Source organism: Lepus europaeus, chromosome 6, assembly GCF_033115175.1.
Source record: "Lepus europaeus isolate LE1 chromosome 6, mLepTim1.pri, whole genome shotgun sequence".
NCBI lineage: Eukaryota > Metazoa > Chordata > Mammalia > Lagomorpha > Leporidae > Lepus > Lepus europaeus.
The window spans coordinates 65,574,970-65,595,169 of NC_084832.1; the positions used below are offsets into that span (position 1 = coordinate 65,574,970).

The window sequence follows — 20,200 nt, forward strand, 5'->3', positions numbered from 1 at the left end:
GATTTCTCTGAACTCTGCAGGCAGACTGGCAGAATCTGAAATGAAGATTATGGAAAGGCTAATGTCAGTTCAGTCACTGAAAGCAATAGTTCTCAAACTGCGATCCCTGAGATGGAAGCTCTTTTCATAATAACATAATGGTACTTGCCTCTTACAATTCCATTTTCTAACAAACGTGCAGGTCTGCTGCAGGAACTGAGGAGCCCGAAAGCTTCTGTCCAGCTGCTATCTTACCACTCCATCAATGAGAGTTGCTAAAATGGAAAACAATGCTACTCGCTTCACTACATTCTTTGTCTTTCTTTTAAGTCACTTTTATATTAACACATAATTAATCTGTCATTGTTTTAATGAATTAATACTTTAAAATTTCCTCAGCTTTAATTTCTTATAAGATTGACCAGTCAGTACAACCCACAGAATCAAAGGTCTTCAGAATCAATAATTTTTTAGAGCAAGGAGAACCAGAAACCAAAATGTTGAGAACTTCTGATTGAAACAAAAAGGTAACTAAGGGATGCAGGTTCCAGGCCACTGATTGATAACAGTATAGGAGACAGCCATAAGTAATAGGCCTAAATACCTTAGAGGATCTTAGTGTCATTCTTATGGGTTTTCAGGTTTTACTTGTTGGTGATTTTTAGAGGAGTTTTAGGTTGACATCAAAATTGAAAAGAAGATATAGAGAATTCCCAGACTTCCTACTTCCATACATGCATAACTTTCCCTGTTTGCAGCAGTCCCTACCAGTGTGACACAGGAACCTGTATTGAGAACATCATTGTCAGTCAAGTTTACATCACTCTTGGTGTAGTACATTCTAGGGGTTTGGACCAATATGTAATGATACGTATCTCCCATCTATCACAGTGTATTTTTACTGCCCTAAAAATCCTCTGTGCTCTATGATGGCCACATGCAAGCTCCAGTTAGGAGAGAACAGGAGCTGAGTTGTCAGAAGATGCTCCTTGGTTAAGAAAAGATACTAGATTATTGCGCTCATCGGAAAAATCAGAGATGCCAGGAGAGGGGCCCTGAGTCTGTGAAGAGGCAGAGGATAGCTAGAGCAGCCTCATTGGCCGGTAGCCTCTGTGTTTCTGCAGTAAATCCTCTGCAGTGGTTTGTGTTGCAACCAAAAAAGCCTGAGTAAAACCTGGAATAACACAAGTATGCAAATTATGACGATGAGCAGAGTTGGTATGGTAAAGACTTGAATTTGATTCAGAACCTCCTGGTATCTGAGGCAAGAAAAAGATACTACTAATCTTGAAACTATGTGAGGAAAAAGAAGTCAGTTTTAAAGGTAATAATATATTTCTGATAATGAATTTAAATCAGTCATTTGCTTATATACGGAAATTCTTCAAAAAATTAAAAATAGGATCACCATATATGATCCAGCAGTTCTACTTCAGAGTATATTTCCAAAAGAATTGGAAGCAGAGTCTTGAAGTGATATTTGCATGCTCATGTTCATTATAGCATTATGCACAGTAGTGAGAATAGAAGAAACTCAAGCATCCATCAACAAATGAATGGATGAGAAAATATAGTGTATACATACAACAATTCTGTCGCCTGCTACAATATGATTGAACCTGGAAGACATTAGTCCTAGAAAGATGTTTTGATTTCACATATATGAAATATCTCAAGCAGTCAAAATCATAGAACCAAGGAGGAAGAAGGTAGTTAACCAAGAGCTGGGGGTGGAGAGGAAGAAAAATGAGTGTTTTCTGCAAGATGGAAAAGGTATAGAGATCTGTTGCACAATGCTGTGGATACACTTAGCCCTACTAAACTGTGTACTCAAAAAGGATGAAGGTGGTAACTTTAATGTTACATGGTTTTTTTTTTTTTTTTTTCACTACAATAAAAATCACTCTCATTTCAATTAGCAATTCTGACACTGAGTAATATGTTTGACAACATTCTGGACATTTCTAAAGCAGACACAGAAATGGATTAAAACATGAATACAACGAGAGAGGTTTACTAATCTCAGACTGCTCTTGCCTTTACACCACACTCTCTTTTATGAAAGCGGATGCCGAAAGACGACAACTCTGTCCAGTACCTCTTGGTACACCAGACTTTTTGATGTGTTTATCTCTTCATTAATGGCTTTGCGTAGGCACGCATGCAAGATTACCTCAAAGCTGTTTACTCTTATGTGATACTTGTGTTAGGTAGTTAAACAGATATTTTCTCTTCCTTCACTCTTTATCACATTTGGATTTGAGTCTTGTTTGGGGCCAGCACTGTGGTGTGGAGGATAAAACTGCCTCCTGCAGCACTGGTATCCCGTATAGGCACCCCTTCATGTCTTAGCTGCTCCACTTCTGATCCAGGTTCCTGCTAATGCAACTGGGAAAGCAGAAGAAGATGACCCAAGTCCTTGGGCCCCTGTATCCACATGGGAGACCTAGAAGAAACTCCTAACTCCTGGCTTCAAATCAGCCCAGCTCCAACACTGCTGCCATCTTGGGGAGTGAACCAGTGGATGGAAGCTCTCTCTCTCTCTCTCTCTCTCTCTCATTCCCTCTTTCTCTCTTTGTGTAACTCTGCTTTTCAAATAAATAAATCAATCTTTAAAAATCCTATTTATCAATTTGAATGATTTTGCTGGTTGATTTGAAACGTATTTTTCAAGAAGGGGAAGGAGGAGGAGGAGAAGGAAGTCTCTGTCAGGAATATAACTATAATTCTGCTCTTCAAAATTAAAAGTTAGTTCATATCACCAATATGCAAAGGACTTGACAGAAAAGAAGTAGCTAATAATCTAGATTTTTTTTCCTTAAAGTAGTAGTGCTATGTTTTAAGAAATAAGGGATCGTTGACAAACTTTCAAATAAAGCAAGAAACTAAAAGTTAAATTGTGTATATAGTTTGTGAGTGTATTTAAGATATTATGGTGGAAGAGATATAAGGGGAGAAGAGATGCATGATCCTTCACACCTCTTTTGTAAGGATCCTAATCCCATTCATGAGGGTTTCACCTTCATGTTAATCACCTCCTTAAGTCTTCATCTCTTAATGCTGTCACATTGGCAATTAAGTGGGATTTTTTATTAAGATTTTTTTTTGGGGGGGGGGGGGGACAGGCAGAGTTAGACAGTGAGAGAGAGAGAGAGACAGACAGAGAGAAAAGTCTTCCTTTTCCGTTGGTTCACCCCCCAAATGGCTGCTGCGGCCAGCGCGCTGTGCCGATCCGAAGCCAGGAGCCAGGTGCTTCCTCCTGGTCTCCCATGCAGGTGTGGGGCCCAAGCACTTGGGCCATCCTCGAATGCCTTCCCAGGCCACAGCAGAGCTGGACTGGAAGAGGAGCAACCGGGACAGAATCTGGCACTCCAACTCATACAAGAACCCGGTGTGCCGGCGCCGCAGGTGGAGGAATAGCCAAGTGAGCTAATAAAATAATCTCTTAGGAGATTTATTTTATTTGAAATGCAGAGTTACAGAGAGAGAAAGGGAGGGACAGAGAGAGGTCTTTCATCCACTGGTTCACTCCCCAAATCGCTGCAACTGCTGGAGCTGGACTGTTTCGAAGCCAGGAGTCAGGAGTTTCTTCTGGGTCTCCTACGTGGGTGCAGGAGCCCAAGCACTTTGGCCATCTTCTACTGCTTTCCCAGTAGCAGAGAGCTAGATCCAAAGTGGAACAGCCAGGACTCAAACCAGTGCCCATATGGAATGCTGGTATCCTATAGCTATGCCACAGCTCTGGCCCTAATAATTAAGTTTTTACACTTAATTTGGAAGACACAAATACCAAAACCACTGTACCATTCCTAGGCCGTACTGTGCCCCTGCCAAGCCCAGTCACTGAATGGAACCATAAGCCGCCACACAGCACTGTGGGCTCTAGTCTTCCTGTCCATTATTTCCTGTCTTTCACAGAAGGATCCAAGATAACGCTGAGAACTTGTGAAGTGTAGGAGCCTAAGGGCGGCCAGCAAACAAAGTCATACCTTTCATCTGAGTGGAAACACAAAGTACTGCTTTTTGACCTCTTACACAGACTGACAGAGGCTGAGTAACAGCTTGTCTCCGATAAGGTGACCTGTTACCAAACAAAAAGCAATGTATCCACTTGACAGATGTGTTTTTATACTCCAACAGACAATAATGCCGGTTCTTGTGAAACATGCCACAAGAGAGTTGTGAATGGCATGGGTATACACAGGCTTGGGCCTCCTTGTACATTCTTTAATGACAGGACATGCTAGCAGCATTTTTCAAATATCATGTTGCCCAGATATAGTCATGTTACAATTTGATTGATTCATTTTACAAGGCTTAGTTTTCATAAGAATTCAGAGACAAACAGGAGCAGAAAAGGCATTGACAAACATACAAAGAAGCTGAATAGCTTTCTCTGTCTTTTTTCTTTACTTCCCCACAAGCCAAAAGCATTGGCTGCTAATAACATTGCAGCTTATATAGACTGGCCAGTTTTATTTCCTTTTCCTTCTGTAATTTGGTCTGAAGCATCAGAGAAAGAGCCCCCTTCCTTTCCTTCTAAAGCTTAGGAAGAGAGTGGTGCTTCTTTCTGCCCTTGGAGTTACAAGTGTGTTGAATGTCCCTTGTGGCCCAGTACTCATCTAGTATCGATCGCCTCACCCAACTGCCACAAATTAATTTTTAAGGGGGTTTAGTAGTGAGCCTCCCAGGAACTGTGATAGCACTGTTTCTCAGTTTGGGCCCCAAAGTACCACCTGTAAATCTGTCTTGTTTTACTTAGTGTTCTAAAGTGATACAAAAGGGATCTCATTCACAGACGTTAAGAAGAGAAGAAATCTAGAAATAATTTCAAAAAGTATATAGTTGAAAACAATTATAAAAATTTACTAATATACATAAAAGAAGACCTTTAAATGTCATTTCTTCCTGAATTTATAGGTTTAATGCAATTTAAGTAAAAATCTTCTTATTGGTGTGTGAAAAGATGACTTTAATTATAATCTCCCTGCTTTTTTTTTTTTAAAGAAGAGCAATTAGGATACACATGTTGACATATAATTTTTAAAAAAATGTTCATTTTCTTTAAAAAATAGCATTTACTTATTACTTTGAAAGGTGGAGCAGCAGAGATCTTCCATCTGCTGATTCATTACCAAATGAATGCAGCAGCCTGGTGTGAGCCAGGCTAAAGCCAAGAACCAGGAGCTCCATATGGGTCTCCCACATGGGTGGCAAGAATCTGGATCAGAAGTAGAACCTGATCTCATGCACTATGACACCGGATATGGGCTGCCCAAACAGCGTCTTAACTCCTGTGCCACAATACCTGCCCCTAACACATACTTTATATCTGTAATAATGAAATCATTTTGCTCTGGCACAGGAATAGAACAGCAGTTAATAGAGCAGAGTTGGGTTATCCCCAACAGACCCAATTATCTAGAAGAGTATTCAGTACCATGAAGAAGACATCACAAGTCTGTTGTGCATGGGAAAAGCTATTAAATAAATGGTGCTGCAGAAGTTGGTTTACTCTTAAGAAAAAGATCAATTTTTAATCTCACCTGTGTGTCTTGTACTAGGAAAAATCCTCGGAGCTTTAAAGAGCTTTGAATGTACAATGCCTTCAAAAAAAAAAGAAGAAGAAGAAGAAGTAGTAGAGGTAAATAGAGTAGACAATCTACAGAGAAGAACATCCTAAGTTTAAAATAATGGACATCTCAAATGATAATATTATATTTAACTGAATAAAATTCAGGTCTCAGCATTAAGAAATACTACTTAGATACAATTAAGAAAATAGGGGCTGGTGCTGTGGTGTAGCAAGAAAAACTGCTGCTTGCAGTGCAGGCATCCCATATGGGTGCCTGTTCAAGTCCTGGCTGCTCCACTTCCAATCCAGCTCTCTGCTATGGCCTGGAAAAACATCTATTGTTGGGCCCCTGTACCCGCATGGGAGACCCAGAAGAAGCTCCTGTCTCCTGGCTTGGGATTGGCACAGCTCCGGCCATTGTGGATATCTGGGGAATGAGCCAGTGGATGGAAGTCTCTCTCTCTCTCTCTCTCTCTCTCTTTCTCTTTCTCTCTTTCTCTGCCTCTCTGTTAACTCTGTCTTTCAAATAAACTAATCTAAAATAAATAAATAGACTCTTAAAAGCTAGCAGAAAAATCAAAATCAAAGAAATACCTAAGGCTAATAAAAGTTTCATTTTTCTCAAGTAATACTATATTTTAGAATATGTTGACTAAGTTTGAATAAAATAGGCACTATTGTATACAAATGGTGGGGACATAAATTGGTGTAAACTCTTTAGGAAAAATATTGGTAATATTTATCCGGAACTTTAGAAATATTTTACCTTTACATCAGTAATTCCATTTCTAGAAAAACACCCAAAGAAAATAATCATAAAAGCAGATGGAGATTATTTTTAGTCTCTTTGTGTTTTTATCTTTATTTATCTGAGAGGCAAAACCACCCAGACAGAAAGAGCTGCCATCCCCTGGATTACTCCCCAGATGACCATGACAATAAGTGCTGGGCTGAGGAGGCAGCCAGTGTATGTAACCAGCATTAACAGTCTCCTGTGTCCTTCCACATATCTCTTTTAATCCTTTTAAAAAACATAATGAGACATAAAGGGATATAAGGTTTTCTGTTTTGTTTTGATGTACAAAACTAAGGTCACAATATAGACACTTAAAAAATATCAGAGCTTCGGCGCAGTGCGCTGGCTATAGCGGCCACTTGGGGGGTCTACCAACGGAAGGAAGACCTTTCTCTCTCTCTCTCTCTCCCTCTCTCTCTCTCTCTCTCTCTCTCTCTCACTGTCTATAACTCTACCTGTCAAATAAATAAGTAAAAAATATATATATCAGAGCTACCCTTCCAGGAAGCACATTATTCTAACTTTATGGTGGCCATATAATCCTTTATAAAATACATATGCCATATCTATTCAAATACTTTCCCCTTTAAGTGGACATTCCACTTGTCAGCTGTTTTTTACAATTACAAAAATATGACAAGGGGTCAATGCTGTGGCATAGCCGGTATAGCCACTGCCTGCAGTGCCAACATCCCATATGGGCGATGACTTGAGTCCCAGCTGCTCCACTTCCGATCCAGCTCTCTGCTATGGCCAGGGAAAGCAGTAGAAGATGGTCCAAGTCCTTGGGCCCCTGCATCTGAGTGGGAGACCGGGAAGAAGCTCCTGGTTCCTAGCTAAGGATTGGTGCAGCTCCGGTTGTTGCAGCCAACTGGGGAGTGAACCAGTGGATGGAAGACCCCCCTCCCCCACCTCTCCTTCTCTCTCTGTATAACTCTGACTTTCAAATAAATAAAATAAATATTAAAAAAAAGAAAGAAAGAAAAAATGACAAGTGGTACTAGCCTTGTAGTGCCAGTGGGACCGCAGTGGCAGGAGACTGGGGTACAGGCAGAATACACGCCTGTTTGGAGCTGTGGATGGGCTTGCTGTGAGACTGGCTTCCTCTTCCACCAGATCCACTCACCAGGTATCAAAGAACTTAGCATCTGTGACAGCTGGATTAGGTTCTTAAATGGCAGCAGCCCAGAGTGTGGCCTGGTCCCCAGCCTGAGCTCTCTGGTGCTAGCAGCAGCTACCTGTTCTTCATTCACTTCCTGAGCATCTGCTCCATGATCATTGCCTACATCTGTGATCAGGCTTCAGCAGCCACCAAGCCATGGCACAGGCAGCAGGGAATGTGTGTCTGCTCAGTGACAACCACTTCCTGCCCCTCAACATCAGCGACTAGAGCAGCCTCTGCAGCTTCCTGCAGGCTCTGCAGAGGAACCTGGAGCTCCGTTGGAGCTGCATGCCATCAGCCTGGAACCTCAGGTAACTGCAGCATAGCACTTGGAGGTGGTAGCCACAGCCTTGAGCCAAGACCTTATCAACAGTGCAGAAGGGCAACCCTGGCCACCTGAAGGCCTGGATGCTCAGTGACCAACTGATCCTGAACCTGGGAGCCTTCCCAGGGGAATGCTACTCAGCCATGTGCTCTGGGGACCCCACACCTGGTTCCATAGCCGTATTCCTGGGCCTGGCCCATACCTGCTCCAGGGCCAGGGACACAGGCCTAGAATCTGGAGTTTGGGCTGTGGTACAGAGGCCACTCAGCATCGAGGGTACATTTGCCATCCTGAAGCCTGTGGCTGACCTCTGACCCCAGCCCTCTTTAGCTCTCCTTTTATCCTAACTCTCTCCACTTCTTTTCCATCTTCTCTTATGCCAGGAGAGGCCATGACCACAGGTCTCTAGGTTCTGAGGCAACAGTTTGGGGTCTCACCAGTTTCAAACACCTGAAGGGAGTGGCAAACCCCAGATGACAATCACCGTCATCCTGGTTCCTGATTGACAGGGGATGGACATCAGGAGACAGGGACAGTAGGGGATGGCAAAACCACCAACTGCTCAGGGTGGGTGGGTGGGTGAGGATGGGATAGTTAATGCAGGGAAACTGAGGCCCAGGATGTAAAGGGCCTCGAACAGGCTGTGTTCCTCCACCCACATGCTCTTGGTGTATTTCTTCTTCCCCAACACTTGCTCAAGTAAATGAAGTGTAAAGTCTGGCCCTTACCCCCCAAAAAAGGAATATGGCAAGAAAGGTCTTTTATATGTAAATCCATATGAACTGATGTATATGCAGAAGAGATTGCTGGCTCAAAGATTATGCATATTTACTTTTCTTTTTCTTTTTTTTTAAAGATTTATTTTATTATTTATTTGAAAGAGTTACGGAGAGAGGTAGAGACAGAGAGAGAGGTCTTCCATCCGCTGGTTCCCTCCCCAGAAGGCCAAAACAGCCGGAGCTGTGCCAGTCCGAAGCTAGGAGCCAGGAGCTTCTTCCGGGTCTCCCACGTACGTGCAGGGGCCCAAGGACTTGGGCCATATTCTACTGCAATCCCAGGCCATAGCAGAGAACTGGATTGGAAGTGGAGCAGCCGGGACTCAAATAATCACCCATATAGGATGCTGGCGCTTCAGGCCAGGGCGTTAACCTGCTGCGCCACAGTGCTGGCCCCATACTATCTTTTTTAAAGATGTATTAACTGGAAGAAGCTCCTGGCTCGTGCTCCTGGTTCCTGGCTGGGGATTGGTGCATCTCCAGCCGTTGCAACCACCTGGGGAGTGAACCAGCGGATGGAAGACCTCTCTCTCTCTGCCTCTGCCTCTCTAACTCAAGTAAACAAATAAAATCTTTTAAAATAATCAAAGCAGAATGACAGAGAGAGGGAGAAAGAGAAGAGAAAGAAATCCTCCATCAATGGACCCACTCCCCAAATGGCTGCAACAGCTTGGGCTGGACCAGGCTGAATCCAGGAGTCAGGAACTCCATCCAGGTCTCCCACATAAGTGGCAGGGCCCAAGTACTTGGGCATTCTTCTGCTGCTTTTCCAGGTACATTAGCAAAGAAATGGATTGGTAACAAAGCAACCAGGACTTGAACTGAGCTCCCATATGGGATTACAATGTTGCAGGCAGCCATTAACCTGCTGTGCTGCAATGCCAACCCCTGCATTTTTTGTAAATATTTATTTGTTTATTTATTTGAAAGGCAGAGTTACAGAGAGAAATTTTTTTTTAAATTTTTTTTTGATAGGCAGAGTTAGACATTGAGAGAGAGAGAGAGACAGAGAGAAAGGTCCTCCCCCACCGCTGGCCCACCCCCCAAATGGCTGCTACGGCCGGCGCTGCGCCAATCCAAAGCCAGGAGCCAGGTGCCTCCTCCTGGTCTCCCATGCGGGTGCAGGGCCCAAGGACCCGAGCCATCCTCCACTGCACTCCCGGGCCGCAGCAGAAAGCTGGACTGGAAGAGGAGCAACCGGGACAGAACCGGCACCCCAACCAGGACTAGAACCCAGGGTGCTGGCGCCGCAGGCAGAGGATTAGCCCAGTGAGCCGCAGCGCCAGCCAAGAGATGTTTCTATCCTCTGGTTCACTCCCAAAATGGCTGCAATGGCCGGAGCTGAGCCAATCTGAAGCTAGGAGCAAGGAGCTTCTTCTAGGTCTCCCACATGGGTGCAGGGGCACAAGCACTTGGGCCATCTTCTACTGCTTTCCTGGGCCATAGCAGAGAGCTGGATCAGAAGTAGAGCAGCCGGGACTTGAACCGGCACCCATATGGGAAGCTGGCACTGCAGGCAGCAGCTTTACCCACTATGCCACAGTGCTGGCTCCCAACCCGGACATTTAATATCTTGATAAACATTGCCAGATCACTTTCCAGAAAGTATATAGCCATTCACTCCTCCACCCACTCCCACTGTCATGTGATAACCTATTTTCCCATATCTGATCAGCATTGGTCATTCCTAACTTTTCAGTTTTTGTCACATTGAAGCAAAAAGAAATAAAAGATATTTAATTGTGGTTTATGAGTATTGTCCTGTTTAAGAGCTAGGGCACTTTTGATGTGTTAATTTGCCATTTTCATTTCCTGTTCTTTAAATTTTCTATTCAAATCTTGGGTTAGTCTGGTTCCCTGGAAAATGTCCCGAGGGAAAGCTTAAATGCTAATACTTTATTTGGAGGTCCAAGATCATCAGTGCAAGTGAAGGAACAGCAAACTCAAACAGCAGGCTTGTTCAAGTGTTGTGAAGGAGACCAGCTGGTGCTCCAGGACACATAACTCTCCGGACAAACGGAAACACCGGTTTTTGCAAGCATCCACTAGAGGGAGGGATGGAGTGGGGATTCATCTACCAGCTATTTCCCATCTCCCTTTGAATGTTTTTGAATTTGGATGCCTCAGATGGATGAGGTTGAAGATGGAGACAATTCCTAACTTTTTTTTTATATGAGGGTACTTCAGAAAGTTCATGGAAAAGGGAGTTAAAAGATAAACTTATTTTAATTCTAAAAATTTGATATCTATGCATAATTTTTTCATAATGCACATTTTCCATGAACTTTTTGAAGATCTGTATTATTTAATATACTATAGCATTAGAAATATTTAGGTGATAGAGTATTGTTGGTGAGTGTTGATAGAGAAAATCTTTTAAAAACGCAACTTGGCGGGGGGCCAGCGCTATGGCTTAATGGGCTAAGCCTCCGCCTGCGGCACCAGAATCCCTTATGGGCACCGGTTCAAGTCCTAGCTGCTCCTCTTCCAATCCAGCTCTCTGCTATGGCCTGGGAAAGCAGTAGAAAATGGCCCAAGTGCTTGGGCCTCTGCACCTGCATGGGAGACACAGAAGAAGCTCCGGGCTTTGGATCGGCCCAACTCCGGCGATTGTGGCCATTTGGGGAGTGAACCAGCAGATGGAAAATCTCTTTCTGTCTCTCCCTCTCTGTGTAACTCTGCCTCTCAAGTAAATATATAAAAATCTTTAAGTAAAAAAAAATAAAAAAAAAAAACTCAGTTTGGAAATATCTGTCAAATTTTAAATGGTCATAACCTTCTGAACCATTGACTCTTTTTAGAAATTTTCTGAACCATTGACTCTCTTTTTAGAAATTTTGTAGAGCTACTTATCATTAGAGTTACATAAAAATACAATACGTTTTCTAGAATATTTTTAATAAGAAATCTGGAAGCAGTCATCAGTAAAAGAACTCTGGAGTGCCTCCATCCTATGCCAGTTCTTACTAAGAATGATGTTCATAGGTCCTCTTGGAAAGATACGTGTGATTTGTTAAAAACAAAAAAGCATTGCTAAGTGGCTTAACGTTTTGTTTTTTTTATATTTTATTACATTAATACTTTCCGTAATACTTCTTTCCAAGAAATGGTGTCACAAAGAACTTCAGATGTTTATCTCTTTTATATTTCTTAGAATAGCAAATGGTTTCTATGATTAAAGAAAATAATAAAAACTGACAAATATCCCCATTTTTTTTCCAAGGTTACATGTTTTTATTATCATATTCCCATGGTTATATATATATATTTTTTTTTGACAGGCAGAGTTAGAGAGAGACAGAGGCCGGCGCCGCGGCTCACTAGGCTAATCCTCCGCCTTGCGGCGCCGGCACACCGGGTTCTAGTCCCGGTCGGGGCACCGGATTCTGTCCCAGTTGCCCCTCTTCCAGGCTAGCTCTCTGCTGTGGCCAGGGAGTGCAGTGGAGGTTGGCCCAGGTGTTTGGGCCCTGCACCCCATGAGAGACCAGGAGAAGCACCTGGCTCCTGCCATCGGATCAGCGTGGTGTGCCGGCCGCAGCGTGCCAGCCGCGGCGGCCATTGGAGGGTGAACCAACGGCAAAAAGGAAGACCTTTCTCTCTGTCTCTCTCTCTCTCACTGTCCACTCTGCCTGTCAAAAAAAAAAAAAAAAAAGTAGGCTTACCATGCAGTGGACTGGTAATTTTATTTTGCCTGCATATACAAACCTTTGTGAGAAGTTATTTTATTTTATACCTTGTCTTGTTCCAAAAGTAAGTGAAATATCTTTTGCCCAAGCTAGAGAAGTACTTCAGTAAATTAAAAATAACATGAACTATATGAATTCAGTAAACACTTGCCCTAGTAGAGACAGTTGTCTTTAAGAAATAAATTTTTTATATCTGCTAAGGTATTTGGTGCTCCCTAAGGAGTGGGGCTTAGGGCCAGGGGCTCTTGCCTGGGATTAAAGGCTGACAGTGAATTGTTGCTTAGGCACATGGAAGCTGTGCCTACCACAGTTGAGTCTTCAATGGGCAAGCCACTTTACTTCTTCAAAAATTAGTCAGCTCTGCTCAATTGTTAGGCTAAAAACTCTTTGGAATTAAGAAGTGGATTTAGTGCCACTCCTTGGAGGAATAATTATACAAATTTAAAAAGTGACAAGTCAAATAATGTTATTACTGAGAAAATCCTGGTGAAGAAAATCCATTTGTAGGGGCCGGCGCCATGGCGCACTAGGTTAATCCTCTGCCTGCGGTGCCGGCATCCTATATGGGCGCTGGTTTTAGTCCAGGCTGCCCCTCTTCCAATCCAGCTCTCTTCTGTGGCCTGGAAAAACAGTGGAAGATGGCCCAAGTGCTTGGGCCCCTGCACCTGCATGGGAGACCATTAAGAAGCTCCTGGCTCCTGGCTTCGAATTGGCACAGCTCTGGCCTTTGTGGCCATTTGGGGAGTGAACCAACAGAAGGAAGACCTTTCTCTCTGTCTCTCTCTCTCTCTCTCACTGTATGTACCTCTATTTGTCAAATAAATAAATAAAATCTTTTAAAAAATAAAAAAATAAATAAAATCCATTTGTAGATTTACTTCTTAAAGGGGGCTGGGATAGAAAAATGAATAACCAAAGGAACATGTATACTCTCTCACAGCACCTCCTACTTCAACTTTGTGACATTTATCACACAAATCATAATAGTTTTCTTCTAAAAAATTACACATACTATGTAAACTCAGTAAACACCTTGATAGCAAATAGAGTTTCCATGTCTCTTCTCCCACTCTCCTTTCCTTAAGTCTTCAAAGAAAAATTCTCAATGCTTCCATTCCATTCATTTTTCTGGTTTTAAGTTTAGATGAGGCCATCAATTTACTATGTTTCTCAGCTTTCCTTACTTTTGGTAACTTACCTTTGGTGAATGTATGGATATTTTGCATTTGCAAGAAGCCGAAAAAGTCATAACCTGGGCCTCATAAACATTTGATTGGCTTCTACATGTGGCTCACTGTTTAAATGCATAAATGCTGACATGACTACACATATGCATGTCTTATGTGGCCCCACAGGAGTATATACAATGTGCTATATAGAAGCTGATTTTTTTCCTGAACTAATCTCATCAGACTGGGAGGTGCCTTCCACATACCTGTTTGACCACTATTTATTAATACTCACTGTGCCAAGGCAGTATGCCAGGTGCCCAAGGGATGCAAAGATAGTAAGCAGGGGAAAATAAATTGCTAATATTATAAATAGAATCTTTAAAGTATTTATAATTTATTTCTCTACTAGTGCAAATGTTATCCATTCTCTCACTGACCTGAACCTAGCAGATTTTCACTTGTGACACCCTTGAAATAAAAGTACTTTTCATCAGGTTCACCTTCAGAGTTGCCAATATCAACACTCTGAACTCGATCTGGTTTTTTTTCATGTGTAAAAGAAGTTAACTTAAGGGTTGCAAGGTAAAACCCATAATAATTGAATTAGATCATAATTGGGATTGTTACTTTTAAAGATGTATGAAAATGCTTGTAGGCAAAATACTAATGTTATGTATGTTAGAAATAATTCTCTGATGATATTTGTTTTACACAATCTAATTTTACCAAAACATTCATTTACATAATTTCTTTTTACTTATTATTTTCCTTTCTTTTTTGGCAGGAGTTTATTTTGTCAGAAGATTATAACAAGATGACTCCTGTGAAAAACTATCAAGGTAGGAAGTGAGAGGAGTGTATTCATTATCCACACTTTGAAATGTTTCTTGAGGACTGGGCATTTGGCACAGTAGTTAGGATACCACTTGAGGTGCCTGCTTGCCTTATTGGAGTGGCTGAGTTTGAGTCTTGATTCTGCTTCTGCTTCTAGTTTCCTGCTAATGCATACCAGGGGAAGCATCAGATGATGATTAAAGTAGTTGGGTCCCCAACAACTATGTGGGAGACCTAAATAATTGAGTTCTGGGCTCCTGGCATTTGGGGAATGAAGCAGAGAATGGAAAAAGTCTCTGGCTCTCTGCCTTCCAAATTAAAACAAACCAAAATTCCTTGCCTTAAAAAAATAATAACATATTTCTTAGGTAGTCATTTAGCCTGTATTATATCCCATATCATATACCTGGGATCCACACCCACCTCCTTCTCCTGACTGCAGCTTCCTGGAAATGAATACCCTGGAAGACATCGATGATGGCTCAAGTGATTAGGTTCCTGCCATGCATGTCAGAGACCTAAATCATGCTCCTGGCTCCATTCCAACCATTGCAAGAGTGAACTAATAGATCTCACTCTCTATCTCTCCCTCTCTCTCCCTTTCTCTCTATACATAATATATATAAATTTTTTAAAAAATATTTACTTGAGAAGCAGTAAATATAAATATATATAAATAAACATTTATATATCTATTTATATATATTTATATTTACTGCTTCTCAAGTAATTAAATATTTTTTTAAAAATTCTTGGTTTTCACTGCCACAGGAGACTATAGTTGTTCTTTGGTATCCGTAGGGGGATTAGTTCCAGGAGCCTCAGGAATACCAACATTTATGAATGCTCAAGTGCTTTATAAAAATGATACAACATTTGCACATAACCCACATGTACCTTTCCATATATTTAAGATCATCTGTAGAGTTCATATAATACCTAATCCAATGTAAATGCTATGTAATCAGCTGTTGTACTATACTATTTGGGAATAAAGATGAAGAAAAAAGTCTATACATGTTCAGTACAGATGCAATTTTTTTTTTCCAAATATTTCCAATCTGTGGTTGTTTGAATCAATGGGTGTGACACCAGGGATACAGAGGGCTGACTGTACTTATAATAGTTAAGGACCAAAACAGAGCAACACAGGGCTAGCACTGTGACGTAGTGGGTACTGCTGCCACCTGGGACACTGGCGTCCCATACAGGCACTTGTTCATGTCCCAGCTACTCCACTTCTGATCCAGCTTCCTTGCTAATTTGCCTGGGAAGGCAGCAGAGGAAGACCCAAATCCTTGGGCCCCTGCAGCCACATGGGAGACCCAGAAGAGGTTCATGGCTCCTGATATCGATATGGCCCAGCCCTGACTGTTGTGGCCATTTGGGAAGTGAACCAGCAGATGGAAGATTTCTCCCTCTGTGCAGAACCAGACCACGTTGGTATGACCTCCAGTCTTTGTCTTCCTTATACCCTACACTCACTGGAAATGGCAGCCAGCTGGAGATCAGAGTAAAATTGCTTTACCTGGAACTCCATTTGTGTTTGGTGGAATGGTTGAAAGTGCTTAGAGTCTTCATGTTGTCCAAAGGACAGAGTGACAGTTTTAGTGTGCCTTCATCATTGGTGGTGTACCATAGAACATCTGCACAGTACAGATCAACAGCAGTCTTTGTCTTCCTTATACCCTACACTCACTGGAAATGGCAGCCAGCTGGAGATCAGAGTAAAATTGCTTTACCTGGAACTCCATTTGTGTTTGGTGGAATGGTTGAAAGTGCTTAGAGTCTTCATGTTGTCCAAAGGACAGAGTGACAGTTTTAGTGTGCCTTCATCATTGGTGGTGTACCATAGAACATCTGCACAGTACAGATCAACAGCAATCTGGGGGAGGGGTTTGTTTATCCAGACCCCGGTGTCGTAGAACCAGAGCATTAGTGGTCTCTGACTGCATTCATCAATGTGATTATCCACCCTCTCCTTTAGTACCTCCAGAGCTCAAGAACCCCCTTCAGAGTGTGGAAAATTATAAGCATTTGGGTTCTTTTTTTTTTTCTTTCTTTCTTTTTCTGTATTCAAAGAAATCATTTATTTAATGAGTACAAGTTTCCTAAGTACAACTTTAGGAATATAGTAATTCTTCCCATCATAAATCCCCTCCCACCCCACCTTCTCCTCCCAGTCCCATTCTCCATTAAGAAAAACAAACAAACAAACAAAACTGTTCCTTGACAGTCAAGACAAGGGCTATTCAAGTCATTGCTTCTCAAAGTGTCAATTTCACTTCTACAGATTTCCTTTTAGGTACTCCATTAGTTATCACAGATCAGGGAGAACATAGGATATTTGTCCCTTTGGGACTGGCTTATTTCACTGTGATGTTTTCCGAATTCATCCATTTTGTTTAAATGACTGGATTTCTTTTTTTTTTTTTAACCACTGTGTGGTATTACATAGAGTACATATTCCATAGTTTCTTTATCCAGTCTTCAGTTGACAGGCATTTAGGTTGATTCCATGTCTTAGTTATTGTGAATTGAGCTGCAATAAACATGGGGGGTGCAGATGACTCTTATTTGCTGATTTCATAAATTCCCAGGAGTGGGATGACTGGGCCATCTGGAAAGTCTATATTCAGATTTCTGAGGTATCTCCAAACTGATTTCTTTAGTAGTTTTACCAATTTACATTCTCACCAACAATGGATTAGGGTACCTTTTTCCTTACATTCTTTCCAGCATTTGTTGTTTGTTGATTTCTGTATGAAAACCATTCTAACTGGGGTGAGGTGAAACCTCATTGTGGTTTTGATTTGCATTTCCCTGACTAGTGATCCTGAGCAGTTTTTCATGTGTCTGTTGGCCATTTGGGTTTCCTCTTTTGAAAAACGTCTGTTTAAGTCCTTAGCCCATTTCTTAACTGGGTTGTTTGTTTTGTTGTTGTGCAGTTTCTTGATCTCTTTATATATTCTGGTTATTAATCCTTTATCTGTTACATTGTTTGCAAATAATTTCTCCCATTCTTTGGTTGTCTCTTCATTTTCCTGAGTATTTCTTTTGCAGTACAGAAACATTTCAATTTGATGTAATCCCATTTGTTGATTTTGGCTTTGATTGCCTGTGCCTCTGGGGTCTTTTTCCAAGAACTCTTTGCCTATGCCAATGTTTTGTAGGGTTTCTTGAATTTTCTCTAATAATTTGATGGTATCAGGTCATAGATTTAGGTCTTTAATACATTTTGAATGGATTTTCATGTAAGGTATAATGTAGGAGTCTTGCTTCATACCCCTGTATTTGGAAATCCAGTTTTTCCAGCACCTATTCAAGGTTTCCTGTATTTCTATATGAATTTCAGCATCATTTTTTCTAGATCTGAGAAAAATGTCTTTGGTATTTTGATTGGTATTGCATTGAATCAGTAAATTCCAATTGGAAGAATGGCCATTGTTATGATATTGATTCTTCCAATCCATGAACATGAAAGATTTTCGCATGTTTGTATATTCTTCTGTTTCTTCCTTTAATGTTTTGTAATTCTCTTCGTCGAGATCTTTGACACCATTGGATAAATTTATTCCAAGGTATTTGATTTTTTTTTTTTTTTGTAGCTATTGTGAATGGGATTGACCTTAGAAGTTCTTTTTCAGCTGTGGCATTGTCTGTGTATACAAAGGTTGTTGATTTTTGTGTATTAATTTTATATCCTGCCACTTTACCAAACTCTTCTATGAGTTCCAGAATTCTCTTAATGGAGTCTTTTGGATCCCCTATATATAGAATCATGTCATCAGCAAATAGGGATAGATTGATTTCCTCTTTCCCAATTTGAATCCCTTTGATTTCATTTTCTTGTCTAATGGCTCTAGCTGAAACTTCCAGGACTATATTGAATGGCAGTGACAAGAGTGGGCATCCCTGTCTGGTACCGGATCTCAGTAGGAATGCTTCCAACTTTTCCCCATTCAATAAGATGCTGGCTGTGGGTTTGTCATAAATTGCCTTCATTGTGTTGAGGAATGTTCCTTCTATATCCAATTTGCTTGCTTAGAGTTTTCATCATGAAAGAGTGTTGTATTTTATCAAATGCTTTCTCTACCTCTATTATCAAATGGTTTTTGTTCTTCAGTTTGTTAGTGTGATGTATCACATTGATTGATTTGCAAATGTTAAACTATCCTTGTATACCAGAGATAAATCCTATGTGGTCCAGCTGAATGATCTTTCTGATGTGTTGTTGGATTAGATTGGCCAGAATTTTGTTGAAGATTTTTCAATCTGTGTTCATCATGGAAATTGATCTGTAGTTCTCTTTCTCTGTTGTATTTTTTTTCAGGTTTAGGAATTAAAGTGATGCTAGCTTCATAGAAAAAATCTGGGAGGGTTCCCTCCCTTTCAATTGTTTTGAATAACTTGGGAAGACATGGAATTAATTCTCCTTTAAATGCATGGAGAATTCAGCAGTGAAGCCATTGGGTCCTGGGCTTTTCTTTTTTGGGAGGGTCTTTATTACTGATTCAATTTCTGTCTTGGTAATGGGTCTGTTTAGGTTTACTGTGTCTTCATGGCTCAATTTAAGTAGGTTGCATGTGTCCAGAAATCTATCCATTTCTTCTAGATTTCCTAATTTGTTGGCATACAGCTCTTTGTAGTAATTTCTGATGATTCTTTTTATTTCTCTGGTGGCTGTTGTTACATTTAGTTTTTTAACTAATTTTATTGATTTGGGTCTTCTCTCCTTATTTTTTTTTTTTTTTTTGGTTAGTTGAGCTAATGGTGTGTTAATTTTGTTTATTTTTTCAAAAAAATAGCTCTTCACTTTGCTGATCTTTTGTATTTTTTGTTTCAATTTTGTTGATTTCTTCTCTAATTTTACTTATTTCTTTGTTCCTACTAGTTTTAGGTTTGGTTTGCTGTTGTTTTTCTAGATCCTTGAGATGCAGTGATAGCTCATTTATTTGGAGCCTTTCCAATTTCTTGATGTAGGCACCAATTGCTATAAAGTTTCCTTTTTTTTTTTTTTTTTTTTTTGACAGGCAAGGCAGAGTGGATAGTGAGAGAGAGAGAGACAGAGAGAAAGGTCCTCCTTTTTTGCTATTGGTTCACCCTCCAATGGCCACCGTGGCTGGTGCGCTGTAGCCAGCGCATCGCGCTGATCCGAAGCCAGGAGCCAGGTGCTTCCCCTGGTCTCCCATGCGGATGCAGGGCCCAAGCACTTGGGCCATCCTCCACTGCCTTCCCGGGCTATAGCAGAGAGCTGGCCTGGAAGAGAGGCAACTGGGACAGAATCCGGCGCCCCGACTGGGACTAGAACCCGGTGTGCCGGTGCCGCAAGGCAGAGGATTAGCCTATTGCTGTGGCGCCGGCCTTATAAAGTTTCCTCTTAACACTGTTTTTGCTGTAGCCCATAAGTTTTGATATGTGGTACTGTTGTCTTCATTTGTTTCCAGAAAGTTTTTGATTTATCTTTTGATTTCTTCTGTGACCACTGTTCATTCAGGAGCATGTTGTTCAGGAGCAATGTGTTTGCATATGCTCTAGAGTTGCTGATTTCCAGCTTCATTCCACTGTGGTCTGAGAATGGTTTGATTTTGATGTTTTTGAATTTGCTGAGACTTGTTTTATGGCCTAGCACGTGGTTAATCCTAGAGAATATTCCATGCACAGGTGAGAAGAATGTATATTCTGCAACTGTAGGACGAAAAGTTCTGTGGATATCTGTTAGGTCCATTTGGTCTATGGTATTGATTAACTCTGCTGTTTCATGGCTGATTTTCTGTCTGGTTGATCTGTCCATTACTGAAAGTTGGGTTTTGAAATTCCCCATTACTATTGTATTTGAGTCTATGCTTCCCTTTTGTTTCTTTAATATTTCCTTTAAATAGCCAGGTGCCCTGT

At 41.2% G+C, this 20,200-nt stretch overlaps 1 protein-coding gene across 1 annotated transcript in view; it reads left to right on the top strand.

The window, feature by feature from the left end:
- WDFY2 (WD repeat and FYVE domain containing 2) overlaps positions 1 to 20,200 on the top strand; it is a 194,522-nt gene that overhangs the window by 116,114 nt on the left and 58,208 nt on the right. Inside the window, exon 4 of the mRNA XM_062194250.1 lies at positions 14,256 to 14,310. Within this exon, the coding sequence (XP_062050234.1) occupies positions 14,256 to 14,310 (55 nt within the window). The remainder of the gene's footprint in view (positions 1 to 14,255; positions 14,311 to 20,200) is intronic.